Raw genomic sequence first — 13,463 nt, 5'->3', positions numbered from 1 at the left:
TTAAGCTTTTTTAACCATTTTGTGGAATAAACTAAAGAGTTTCATGATACAGGCTGGATCTCTGACCGTTGGAGCCATTTTCTGTGGTTTGGACTTGCTATTTGAGAAAACCATGGTTTTAAATCAATCAAGTTGTGTTAAATTGTCTCAAAGGCCAGTAGATACTGTGTGAGTGTCTGGATTGGAGTAAAGGCTGTGCAACACGTCACACTCTCCTCAAACATAAGGAACTTTAGCTTTGAACACTTTCTGATAAATGCTAATGATGTAAAGGATGAAAAGTACTGTATGCGAAGGTGAAGCATGGCTCAGTTTCATTTGGAGGATCTCTCACCAGCTGAAAGCTCTGGTTTTGTCTGATGCTGTGGCTCCTGGACCAATGGCTGTTTCACCGATGAAAACGGCTCCCTTCACTGAGGCAGTGTGTGGCAAAGTTAACCCTAACCCACTCAACTGGGTTCTGGTGAACCTGAGGTGGGTAAAGGGGAGGTGATCGGCACAAGACTCCTGTCACTCTTCCCCACTTTGATCCCCTTTCTAAAAGCAGCTGTGTTGGCTCTCGAGCTGAGGCTCGATTAAGAGTCCGGCCAGCGTGTTTGCAGTTGGAGAAAACCCAACAGAGAAACATGCAGCTTGAAATCAAAAAGCTGGAAATTGAAGCAGAGAAAGCCGTGAGAATACACCAGTTACAGCTGCAAGCAAAGGTTGGAATCTCTTAACCCCCTGCTAGACATACTGGCAGCCCTTCCTCTAACTGACAGCTTAAAAGTATGACAAATCAGAAGTTGTACCGTTTACTCTCCAACACCGACTTTGGCACATGACAGCAACTGGTCCGGTCATTTCAGTGCGACCAAATCCTACCAACTCGTACTGAAACATGTTTACTGACTGGGTCTCAAATCTGACTAACTATTGTCGTAGTGAAACTAAACCCATTCCCCATGCCCCGCATCACCTGAGCCCTGTTGTGGGAGAACCATTTGAGTGTCTTATTAAGACTGTGTAGGTCCACTTCCATGTACCAAGTCACCCTAACGTGTGCTTCAACTCAGTACCCAGAAGCCATCCCGTTAACTCTTTGCTGCTCGCACTGAAGTTGGAGCTACGACTAAGTTCTTCCCAATGTTCAATCTACCCTGAGTAATTCAAACTACATGAGCTACATATCCAGCAAGTGACTTCTAGCCCCTACCATTCTGAAAGTTAGGGACTATAGGCGAGATTCAACCAGATGGTAAAGTTGATGCTACGTAAAAATTGTCTGGAAAAAAAGACAAAGTGGTCCATACATAATCCAGGACACGTTGAGGGATGAAGACTTCCCAAGACTCAATGGGTTTTAGCCCCGTGACTCTTATTTTTGGTCATATGCTTCAGGGACCCCTACAGGTCCTAATAATTACCAGAGTCCCACACATCTCCATAGAGTCACATGCTGGACTTTGTGTCCTCTTTTCGTGTTTCCATAGCTCCTGTCTTTTTGCTGAGGCTTTATAGGTCTGACACGATGAAGTGGCGTCATTTTAAATACCCAGATCAGCATTAAACGCTCACTTCAGTGGTCCATACATGATCCAGGACACGTTGAGGGACACTGATTACATTCTTTCTATCCCAGGAAGCAAATGCAAGACGTGTGCGTGTCATATCAACATGTTTAGTTGTATGTGTCACGTGATCCTTCAGATCCTGTTACTGATGCATCTCCATCCGTTCCGACAGCTACTGCTGGTTCTGCTCTTATTCTGGTGAACTCCCATCAGGATTCATCAGATGTGGGTGGTTGAAGGAGCCAAGTCTTTACAAAGCTTGGCCCAGGAGTAGGTTGATGCACCGCTTCGCCGTGCACTGTCTATGTAAAATTGATTTTCTATTGGGATTATTTCATAGCAGATTCAGTCATCTTTATTCCTTGGTAGATAGTCTTAGTTGTAAACAAAACAGCATCAACACATGCCCTTGCGGTCAAAAGCCTTTGCTCCTTGGGGCCAAACATCTGATTAACCAGTGATGTATTCCCCTTACATACACGTCACCTGCCCAGGTAGCAATACAGCGCCCCGTGACAGCAACAAGTTGAATAACAGTTGAACAACTGGCTCCTATGCAGGTTGTTCCACTTGGTTTGAGTCCAGATTAACCCTGTGACTGTAAATTTCAGAGATGTTAATGTAGCTGTCGTCCACTCTGCTATATTTGACATATTGGATCTGACATTGACGTCAGTCATGCAAAGCCTATCAAACAATATCCCTACAGACCAACCAAAAGAACACAAATAACAAAACTGACTATAGGCTGCAACATGGCTTTGCTAAATCTGGTTCTAGTCCCTGGAGTTTATCATGTTTTGTTGAGTGAAAACGTGATGGATCCCCCGGATTTATAATGTATTACCAGAGTAAATGCTGCATATGCTTCGCCGCAGATTAGGGATGGTGCCATTAGAATTAGTGCAGCTTGTTTTGTCAATAAACTGGATTTTTTTTAAAGGATACTGGCAGGTCCCGTTCACTCACTGTGCATCCGGATAGATTTTTGCAACAAACAATAAGGGCTTTTAGCATGTGCAACATGGTCATTGCGTTTCAGCGCTTGGTAAATAAGCTGTTTTCTGATGTCCCGAATAGCAGCAGCTATCTGGACGACCTGTGTGCACCGCTGCCTGCAAGGAACATTGAGTCGTACTTCATGAAGTGTTTGCTCGTCTTGTAAATGTGTCACTTACACTAATCTTGGCAGAATGTGACTTTGGTAAGGCGACTGCGGCTTATCTAGGCAGCCAGGACAAGGAAAAGTGATTCCAACTGAGGCAAAGATCGCTGCGATTACCACTCTTCCTGTCCCAGATACCCAGAAAGCTTTATAACACTTTATTGGGATGACTGGTTATTATCACAACTTCTGCTGTTTTTTACGGTACACCCTTTGACATCCTTTAAGAGTCCAAAAACAAAATTTAAGTGGACTCAAGCATGTTAGCATGCGTTTGGGAGTGCAAAAACTAGATTCTTTCAGCTCGATGTCGATGCCAGAGCTGTCAAAGCCGTTCTTCTGCAGAGTAGAGACAAACCTGATCACTCCTATTCCGTCCACTGCACGTGCGTGACTTTGGACTGAGTAATAGATAGTTAAACACTTAGTTTGGTGTTGAAAGGGAGAAAGGATGACTCAGATGTGGAAGCAAATTGAGGCTTTCCTTTTTATCTTCATCAGTTGCCTTACAATGCCAGACTTTCTTATGAAACTGAAATATGATTACAAGAATATGTTTTAATAGAGAGACAATATAATACATAAAATGAGCATTTACTATTAACTAAAAGGTGTAAAATAAGCAACAAATATAAACAAATATATTTAATAAATATAAACAGTACAAATATATAACTCACATATATATAACTCGCCAGGGCTTAAAGGTGGAGTATGTAAGATTTTCAATATTTAAAAAAAAAAACTAACTAAAAAATAACTACAATCATAATTAGATAGTTTTTTTTAAACATGTAGTTCCAGTCTGTCCATATTTGATGTGTTGTTAAATTACAAATTTAATTAATGACAGAGACCCTTCCTAAATGTTTGCCTACCAGTAAAAAAAAGTGCTTTTTGTCATTTGTCATTAATTAAACTTGTAATTTAATAATGCATCAGATATGAACAGACTGGAACCTACATGTTCATAAAACTATCTAATTATGATTGTAGTTATTTTATTAGTTACTTTATTTTGAAAATATTGAAAATCTTACATACTCCACCTTTAATGTTGGTGGATGGACAAGATAATGACAGACGCTCTGGAGCACATTTTCATGTCCCATAATTAAAGATGGCTGGTGTGACCTGTAACCTTGCCTATATGACTCTGACGACTAATAGAAAGCTAAGAAGTTTCAAAATAAAGGAACACTTTCAAAATAAAAGAACATGGTTTTATCGCAACCCCATTTGCTATTTTTCTCTCAAGTTCAACCGGAACCAACTTAATTACTCCACCATCAAGAAAAATCTTTATCTTTGCTGCTGGCGTAGCATCACTTTAATGTATACATTTGATTCAGGCCTGTGCCCACTCTGGTGTTCCTCACCATAACTTGCTAACATTCCCAGCCCACATGTACGACTATAACTAATGTGTTGTCATCATACAGGATATAACCTCCAAGCCCTACATAAAAAGGGGGCAGCCAATCTAATCGGCGATGCCTTGTCTCGGACCTGATCTGTTTGTTTTTGTGCTCTGCATTTGTTTTGTGTAAATGGGGTGTACAGTCTTTATAGTTTCCATTTTAAGGGGGCATCCTGGCCTGCATGGCCTGTATGTGAATAGGAATGTGTCCCAGAGCCTGCAAATGACTGGCTGTCATCCCTTTGCTCTGCCCATACCATCATGGATCAGTGGACTACTTCCCAGACTCCTCCACTGTTGCCTATTCCTGATGACACCGTGATTTAAAATCCTTGTCATCTTCAGTCCAGGCAGCTGTACCTGACGGTGACACAGTTTGCGTCTCTTGCTGCTTTGGTTGCGATTGGCTGGTTTGGTTGCGATTGGCTGCTTTGGTTGCGATTGGCTGCTTTGGTTGCGATTGGCTGCTTTGGTTGCGAGGAGGAGTAGAAAGCTTCTGCTTTGTACTCAGTGAGGTTTAGAGCTCATGCTATGCAGCCATTTAAGCATGTTGATTTCCTCATGCAGGCTGATCAGCTCTTTGTCAGCGTGTCCTGGTTGCTGATGGTTTAAATATGATGACTACTTATAACATAATAGTGGGATGAGAGTCTGTGTGATGGACACAGAAGCCGCAGCTCATTATGCTGAGAGGGTTTGTTATTGAAATCAGATGGAGCGTCTCAAATGGAGGCCATGAATATATTTGATGCCGTGGAAATGAAAAGATCATCGTACAGAAAGCTCCTACAGAAGGTCCGACTTGATCGTGTTGACTAAAATGAAGAGATTTGTCTCTGCAGGCTTCACTGTAGTTTATTATACTGGATGCATATAAATGAATGTTTGAGCTGCAGGTCAGCTGTTTATGATGTAAAAAATGAGGCAGGAAGAGATGAAGAGAGGCAGAAGAGGCTTCATCGATAAAGCTGTCATCCACACTAAACCCAGCATTCACCAGTTCTAGTCAACTTTTAGCATTTATAAAAAACTTGGCAGGAGGAAGTCCCACCTCCACGCCATCTCTGACCTGCCATACGCACATCTGGAGAAACGGGAAACACCAACGGCAGGAGAATAAAACCAAAGACATGGTCTAAATCTGAGACAAACTCAAATATAAACTTTCACATTAAAATTATTTGCAAGAAGAAAAAAATGCAGATGTGATATTGATCCTCTATCATGAAAACATCTGGATTCCCAGAAATGTTAAGAACGTCAACCACTAAAACATGTTTTGTCATTGTGGATCAAGGTAGTTCTACATCTTATGAAGTTCACACAGCTGATCAATAAAATGATGGATGGATGGATGGATGGATGGATGGATGATTTCCAGGTTTTTGCAGCTGAAACAGGGTGTGAAAGGCAGAATCAGTCTCTAAGAGATGATTCAGGCCATTATGAATGTAAAACAAGCAGTTGCATGATTTGGTAACTAAGTTACCAAATGAAATTAAATGAAAAAGGCTTCATTAATCCTCAAAGGGAAATTCAATATTGTAGTATCTAATTAACTAGAGGAGGTCTTGTTCTGGAGGCTGATGGCTGCTGGCAGGAATGATCTTCTGTATCTTTCAGTCTTACATCGGACCTGAAGAAGCCTCTCACTGAACACACTTTGTTTTTTCATCACTGTGTTGTGGAGAGGGTGTGAAGAATCCTCCATCATCTTCATCAGCTTGTGCTGCATTCTTCTTTGGACAATCAGCTCCAGCGGCTCCAGAGTTACTCCAAGCACAGAAGCAGCTTTCTGGATCAGTTTGTTGATTCTCTTCAAGTCTCTGGTTCTGATGCTACTACCCCAGCAGATGCTGCAAAGCTGACTGCACTCTCCACAACAGACTTCTAGAAGATATGCAACATCTTGGTGCAGACGTTAAACCATCTCAGCTTCCTTAAGAAGTACAGTCTGCTCTGACCTTTCTTGTAGATGTAGTCAGTGTTGCATTTCCAGTCCAGTTTGTTGTCCAGCTGAACTCCAAGATACTTGTATTCCTCCACCATCTCCACCTCCTCTCCCAGGATGGAAACAGTGCTTTGTTTATTCTTCTTCCTCCTGAAGTCAACAATCATCTCTTTTGTTTTGCTGCTATTTAATATGAGATGATTGTCACCGCACCATTTAACAAACTGACTGATTTGATAGTCTTTGTGATGACTGGTTGCTGCTGAACGATGGGCTTGTAGGTGGAGGTGAGAAGAACCAGATTATGGTCAGATCTTCCTAAAGGAGGCAGGGCAGAACAACTGACAGTAACATGTCCAGGATGACACCAACGCTGGTTAACCAGCACTGCAATTCCACCACCCTTTAGCTTTCCGCTGTGTTGTCTACTGCGGTCTGCACGGACCGTTTTAAAGCCCGGTACAGACACATTACAGTCAGGGATGTGTTCATGCAGCCATGTCTCGGTTAAGCACATAATACTGCACTCTCTGTATTCTTTCTGAGACCATGTTAGCATCTCCAGCTCGTCCGTTTTGTTAGCTAGCGATCTCACATTACCCATGACGACGGTCGGGAGAAATGGTTTAAATCTCCATCGCTTTTTCCGCTCTCTGACTCCCGCTCTGCATCCTCTTCTCTTTCTTTTCAACTCCATCAGGATTTGATGTGTTGTTTCGCTGATAATCCTGATTTGGGAGAGTTTAATCAGTTGATTCCGATTGTAAACAAGTCTTTCGTTGCCATGGAGACTCATCATAACAAGCCTTGAAAGAGCAAAAATATGTTGAAAAATCTTCCTTGCAGCACACCCTCCGAACTGGCATGAAATCCTCAGAAAAATAAAAGACCTAATATGAGGTAATATCTATGTGAGAAGAGTTTGTACTTTAAAAAAAATGTAGATAGCAAGGTACTACAGTTTGCTGCCATCAGACAGCGCATTCTAGAATGTAATGTAAGACACGGTTAATACCCGCGTAGAGAATACCACTGGAATACCACTCTCTCTACCATGACCTAAAAGACTTTGTGGATAAATGTGAGATGTGAGCTCTGGTTCTGCAGATGCAGTGATGTCGCTTCTTGGCCTGAATCATCCTCAGCTGTTCTTCCTGACCCGACCTTTGCATCTTGCTCTTTATGACTGCGTGTTGTCTTCTTATCGATATAGGTCATCTGTGTGTCATCTGCTGTGTTCGGTGACAGTTCTCGAGCTTCTTTATAGGCCCGTAGGAGAAAGGATCACAACAATGTTTGCAGCAAGATGAAAGCATTATGACAAATCATAAAAACTTCTGATCTGCAAGTTATGTGCAGAAAGGTTTACACGCTGGAATGGGTGTTCAGTCTCTCCTCGAGGAGGGTTGATGCACTCAGGCAGGAGTTGTGGGAAAATGACTGTTCCAAGAGGAGAAAGTGGAGATTCAGCAGTCATGTTTTTGTGGTTTATTTGAGCCTCATGAAGAAGTCGTCTGACCCTGGAAAGTATCTGTCATGGAGCTTCTCATCAGCTTCAGCCACCTCTACTAAACATCACCGACGCCAGCATGCTGCTTACTGACTCCAGCTCTGTAAACTACGAACAGCATCATCTGGAAAGTGATGGATGTCTCTGATGGACATTGAGAGCAACAGCAACCCTGATAATCAGCTAAGCAGAATCTTATCAGGAATCTCACAGCATTCATTCAACACCACAACATTTCAGAGTTCATATGGATTTCTGGAAGACGTCCATCCGTACGGCCACAACAGAAATGAAGCTGAGTATAACGAGGATCTCTCAGTCCTTCAGCATGTCCAGTCTGATGAAAAACAGCTCAGACAGTGACTGAAGATGAAAACTGACAGAAAAGTTCTGTCTGATGTCCTGCTGGATTCATTCACCGTGTCTATAACAGACACACAACATACCAACAAACCCATGTTATCAGCGATTAGGAAAAATGTCCAAATCAAGGTATTGAAGAAGCATTACTTGGTAGATTTTCTCTGTGACGTTTCCCCTAACGATGTACAATCCGGCATCGTCTTCATCCCACCTCTTCTCCGAGATCTCTCCAGACAGTAAAAGTCAGTCCGATGCTGCCTTGTCTCATCTCCTGCTCTGTAAGTTTCTCTTTCTTCGACAATGTTCTCAAAATGGTGAGATGATCACACGAAGCAGGTAAAAAAGCCGTTGAACATTCATTCTCATCCTGTTTTAATGGAATAGAAATGCAACAAAGAAGACTAAGATACAGCATAAGGACAGAAAATGTTTTCACATGACTTTGAACTGGATTTGGAATGACATCTTCGTGCTCATCATGGTTGCCGTGGTGACCGCTTGTAGGCAGCAGATCTGCGACAAGAAGAAAATGAGTTCACTATGAGGCGTGGTAGTGGGTGTGTGTAGGGAGGCGCGTGGGCATTCAGGCAGAGCGGAAACGCGTGTCCTGCGGCTGTGAAGTGGTTTCTCAGCCTCAGGACGCTGCAGGGCAACACTCCAGGAATGTGTGTCATGAATCAGAGGGCCAGAAATTCACATTACTGCTAACTGAACAATTAATATACAAATATACACATTCTTATAGAAAATCAGTCTTTATGGGGCAACAAAGTGGAACAGTAAAAACATCTCTCAGACCAAACTGAGTATCCATAAAGTAACCTGACCCAGATGGCCCCACACATCGTTATCTCCTCTGCTGATGAGAAAATAAAGTGTTGATTGGCTGTTTGAGGATGGACATGATGGCATCATTTCCTTGCTGCATATGAGACATCTGGGTTACGTCTCCAGCGGTTCTAGACCTTTCCAAGCCGACTGGAGGTTGTTGTGGATCACATGATGCATGATTGAGTGTGCTTTTTCCTTCTCAGGTGGTTTTCAGTCGATTCTGCAGCTCATCTGACATTAAGGAGCTTTTCTGTGCAGCTGCTGGTGTGTCAAGGTAAACAGGACACGAGGACTCACACACTCATCCTGCTGCAGACACACAGAGCATCGTGGTGTTCGGACTTCATGTCACTGAGCCTGAACTTTACCCAGCACTGGTCCAGCCTCACCTGCCCTGGTCTTCTCAAACACACCTGAAACAAACGGCTGACTTCTCTCATCTGCATGACATCAGGCCCACCGAGGCCTGGGAACCAGACGCTCATCTCTTCATGCTCATCATGGTTGCCATGGTGACCGCGGTGCGTGCAGGCAAAGGAAGGCTGCAGGATCGTAGATCTCCAGCACCGGACTCCTGATCTAACCGGATCCAGAACCAGATTCAGAACCAAGTTCTGAAAATGAAGATGAAGATGGATGTTTCATATTCAGACTACGTCATGCACGCAGTTCTTCTGTGCTCTTTTCCTTGCTGGTAGTCGTGTGGCTGCCTGATTTAACAGGATCATGTAACACACCGGAGAAGAAACTCACATAGATGTCCAAGCAAAGGCAGGGTGGCATGGATCCCCAGAAGCACGACCGATGTCTGCCGACTCGTGCAGAAAATAAGTAAAACAGATCCTTCATCGGCTTTCAGGTCAGGCTTTACAGTGGAGTTTTTACACCACGATGCTGCTGTTGTGTCCAGTAAACTACTACACTGAAATATATGCTGCAGGCTTCATTTTACTTCATTCATAACTCTGCTGAAGATCCTGACAGTAAAATACATTTAAAGAGGGACAATGCCCATGTTTTTATCTCTGCTGTACATTCAGGACTTTTACAGGCGTTTTGGCACTTTTCAGGTTATTTATACTCCTGAGTTTTGTCTTGTTTCCTTAATGTGAACATGGCAAAGTGGTCGGTGTAGAAGTCCAGGGCGCTGTTGCCATTCTCTTGCTAACTACTACAGCTACAGCACAGCCATGAAGGTCCTGAACCTGAGGCCTTTCCTGCGCCACCGGATGGCGTGTACTTCACGACGTTGTGAGAACTGGTGATAGTCATCTACATGACACTACCACAGTACCTTCAGCAGAAACAGACCAGCTCTTCTCTGATTGGACAGATGTGACATGTCTGGCTGTAATTTGTTCCGACATGTTTGGCTTGCCTCGCTGTAAAACGGGATGTTTTTGTTTTCATGCAGAAATACTGATCTGTCGGTGCTGGATTCATCTGGAGCCATGGTGTCCATCGACCCCACCATGCCACACAACACAGAGAGGTCTGCAAGGCAGAGAGAGCTCGGCACCCTTCCAAACACTCACCTGGGACTCCAAGGGGAACTCTAGAAATAGTCTACTTCCAGGTTCTATGTGGTTTTATTTTCCGGAGGATTCCTGGTGTTTTGTATGCCTGCTGAACCCCAGTAGCAGTCCTCCAGCCTGTCTGTCTCCTGACGCCAGGCGAAGAACCAGCCGGACACGCTGAACCGGAACAAGGCTGCAGGTCCAAATGGTTTATGGAAACCCGTACAGAACCACTGTGGTGGGTTCTTCAGACCTTTTCAGTCTGGAAAGAGTTCCCTGTTGTGGAAACCATGTTGTCGTCTCACCTCAGCAGACAGGTGGACACCTTTCAGGTCACATGACAGTCTGCTGATCGTAACCTTGAAGATGTCGTCGACCTGCTTCAGAGACACCTCTCTGATCTGGACCAATCAGGAAGCACGATCTAGAGAGATCTACAGCGTGTGGGTCAGGTTTTGGATCTGGATCAGATTGTGGGTCAGGTTTTGGATCTGGATCAGATTGTGGGTCAGGTCTTGGATCTGGATCAGATTGTGGGTCAGGTCTTGGATCTGGATCAGATTCTGGGTCAGGTTTTGGATCTGGATCAGATTGTGGGTCAGGTCTTGGATCTGGATCAGATTGTGGGTCAGGTTTTGGATCTGGATCAGATTCTGGGTCAGGTTTTGGATCTGGATCAGATTCTGGGTCAGGTCTTGGATCTGGATCAGATTGTGGGTCAGGTCTTGGATCTGGATCAGATTCTGGGTCAGGTTTTGGATCTGGATCAGATTGTGGGTCAGGTCTTGGATCTGGATCAGATTGTGGGTCAGGTCTTGGATCTGGATCAGATTGGGGGTCAGGTCTTGGATCTGGATCAGATTGGGGGTCAGGTTTTGGATCTGAATCTTAATCAGATTGTGGATCAGGTTTTGGATCTGGATCAGATTATTGATAAGGTTTTGGATCTGAATCTGGATCAGATTGTGGGTCAGGTTTATGATCTGAATCTGGATCAGATGATGGGTCAGGTTTTGGATCTGAATCAGATTGTGGGTCAGGTCTTGGATCTGGATCAGATTGGGGGTCAGGTCTTGGATCTGGATCAGATTGTGGATCAGGTTTTGGATCTGGATCAGATTATTGATAAGGTTTTGGATTTGAATCTGGATCAGATTGTGGGTCAGGTTTTGGATCCGAGTCTGGATAAGATTGTGGGTCAGGTTTTGGATCCGAGTCTGGATAAGATTGTGGGTCAGGTTTTGGATCCGAGTCTGGATAAGATTGTGGGTCAGGTTCTTTGATCTGAATCAAATTGGGGGTCAGGTCTTGGATCTGGATCAGATTGGGGTCAGGTCTTGGATCTGAATAAGACTTGGGGTCAGGTCTTGGATCTGAATAAGACTTGGGGTCAGGTCTTGGATCTGGATCAGATTAGGGGTCAGGTCTTGGATCTGGATCAGATTGGGGGTCAGGTCTTGGATCTGGATCAGATTGGGGGTCAGGTTTTGGATCTGAATCTGAATCAGATTGTGGGTCAGGTTTTGGATCTGGATCAGATTGTGGGTCAGGTCTTGGATCTGGATCAGATTGGGGGTCAGGTCTTGGATCTGGATCAGATTGGGGGTCAGGTCTGGGATCTGGATCAGATTGGGGGTCAGGTATTGGATCTGGATCAGATTGGGGGTCAGGTCTTGGATCTGGATCAGATTGGGGGTCAGGTATTGGATCTGGGTCAGATTGTGGGTCAGGTCTTGGATCTGGATCAGATTGGGGGTCAGGTCTTGGATCTGGATAAGATTGTGGGTCAGGTCTTGGATCTGGATCAGATTGGGGGTCAGGTATTGGATCTGGGTCAGATTGTGGGTCAGGTATTGGATCTGGATCAGATTGGGGGTCAGGTCTTGGATCTGGATCAGATTGTGGGTCAGGTTTTACATCTGGATCAGGTTGTGGGTCAGGTCTTGGATCTGGATCAGATTGGGGTCAGGTCTTGGATCTGGATAAGATTGTGGGTCAGGTTTTACATCTGGATCAGATTGTGGGTCAGGTTTTGGATCCGAGTCTGGATCAGATTGTGGGTCAGGTTTTGGATCTGGATCAGACTTGGGGTCAGGTCTTGGATCTGGATAAGATTGTGGGTCAGGTTTTACATCTGGATCAGGTTGTGGGTCAGGTCTTGGATCTGGATCAGATTGGGGTCAGGTCTTGGATCTGAAACAGATCGTGGGTCAGGTTTTGGATCTGGATCAGATTGTGTGTCAGGTCTTGGATCTGAATCAGTTTGTGGCTCAGGTTTTGGATCTGAATCAGATTGAGGGTCAGATCTTCGATCAGGATCAAATTGGGGGTCAGGTTTTGGATCTGGATCAGATTCTGGGTCAGGTTTTGGATCTGGATCAGATTATGGGTCAGGTTATGCATATGAATCTGGATCAGATTGTGGGTCAGGTTTTGGATCTGAATCTGGATCAGATTGTGGGTCAGGTCTTGGATCTGGATCAGATTGTGGGTCAGGTTTTGGATCTGGATCAGATTGTGGGTCAGGTCTTGGATCTGGATCAGATTGGGGGTCAGGTCTGGGATCTGGATCAGATTGGGGGTCAGGTCTTGTATCTGGATCAGATTGGGGGTCAGATCTTGGATCTGGATCAGATTGGGGGTCAGGTCTTGGATCTGGATCAGATTGGGGGTCAGGTCTTGCATCTGGATCAGATTGGGGGTCAGGTATTGGATCTGAATCTGAATCAGATTGTGGGTCAGGTTTTAGATCAAAATCAGATTGTGGGTCAGGTTTTGGATCTGAATCTGGATCAGATTGTGGGTCAGGTTTATGATCTGGATCAGATTGTGGGTCAGGTTTTGGATCTGAATCTGGATCAAATTGTGGGTCAGGTTTTGGATCTTGATCAGATTGTGGGTCAGGTTTTGGATCCGAGTCTGGATAAGATTGTGGGTCAGGTTCTTTGATCTGAATCAAATTGGGGGTCAGGTCTTGGATCTGGATCAGATTGGGGTCAGGTCTTGGATCTGAATAAGACTTGGGGTCAGGTCTTGGATCTGAATAAGACTTGGGGTCAGGTCTTGGATCTGGATCAGATTAGGGGTCAGGTCTTGGATCTGGATCAGATTGGGGGTCAGGTCTTCGATCTGGATCAGATTGGGGGTCAGGTC

General features: G+C 44.4%; 1 protein-coding gene across 1 annotated transcript in view; it reads left to right on the top strand.

Annotated features, from left to right (window-relative positions):
• Positions 1-379: 379 nt before the first annotated feature.
• The window catches only part of LOC306766931 (high affinity cGMP-specific 3',5'-cyclic phosphodiesterase 9A-like), a gene marked incomplete at both ends in the record, with an annotated part of 114,501 nt that continues 101,417 nt past the window's right edge, over positions 380-13,463 (top strand). Inside the window, 4 exons of the mRNA XM_079254789.1 lie at positions 380-474; positions 548-671; positions 8,997-9,067; positions 10,208-10,285. Coding sequence (XP_079110915.1) covers positions 380-474; positions 548-671; positions 8,997-9,067; positions 10,208-10,285 — 368 coding nt within the window. The remainder of the gene's footprint in view (positions 475-547; positions 672-8,996; positions 9,068-10,207; positions 10,286-13,463) is intronic.

The sequence above is a fragment of the Telmatherina bonti genome, assembly GCF_933228915.1.
Source record: "Telmatherina bonti genome assembly, chromosome: 15".
Classification (NCBI taxonomy): domain Eukaryota; kingdom Metazoa; phylum Chordata; class Actinopteri; order Atheriniformes; family Telmatherinidae; genus Telmatherina; species Telmatherina bonti.
Note: the sequence above shows the minus strand (reverse complement) of the source record. Positions and strands in the feature narration are given on the sequence as shown.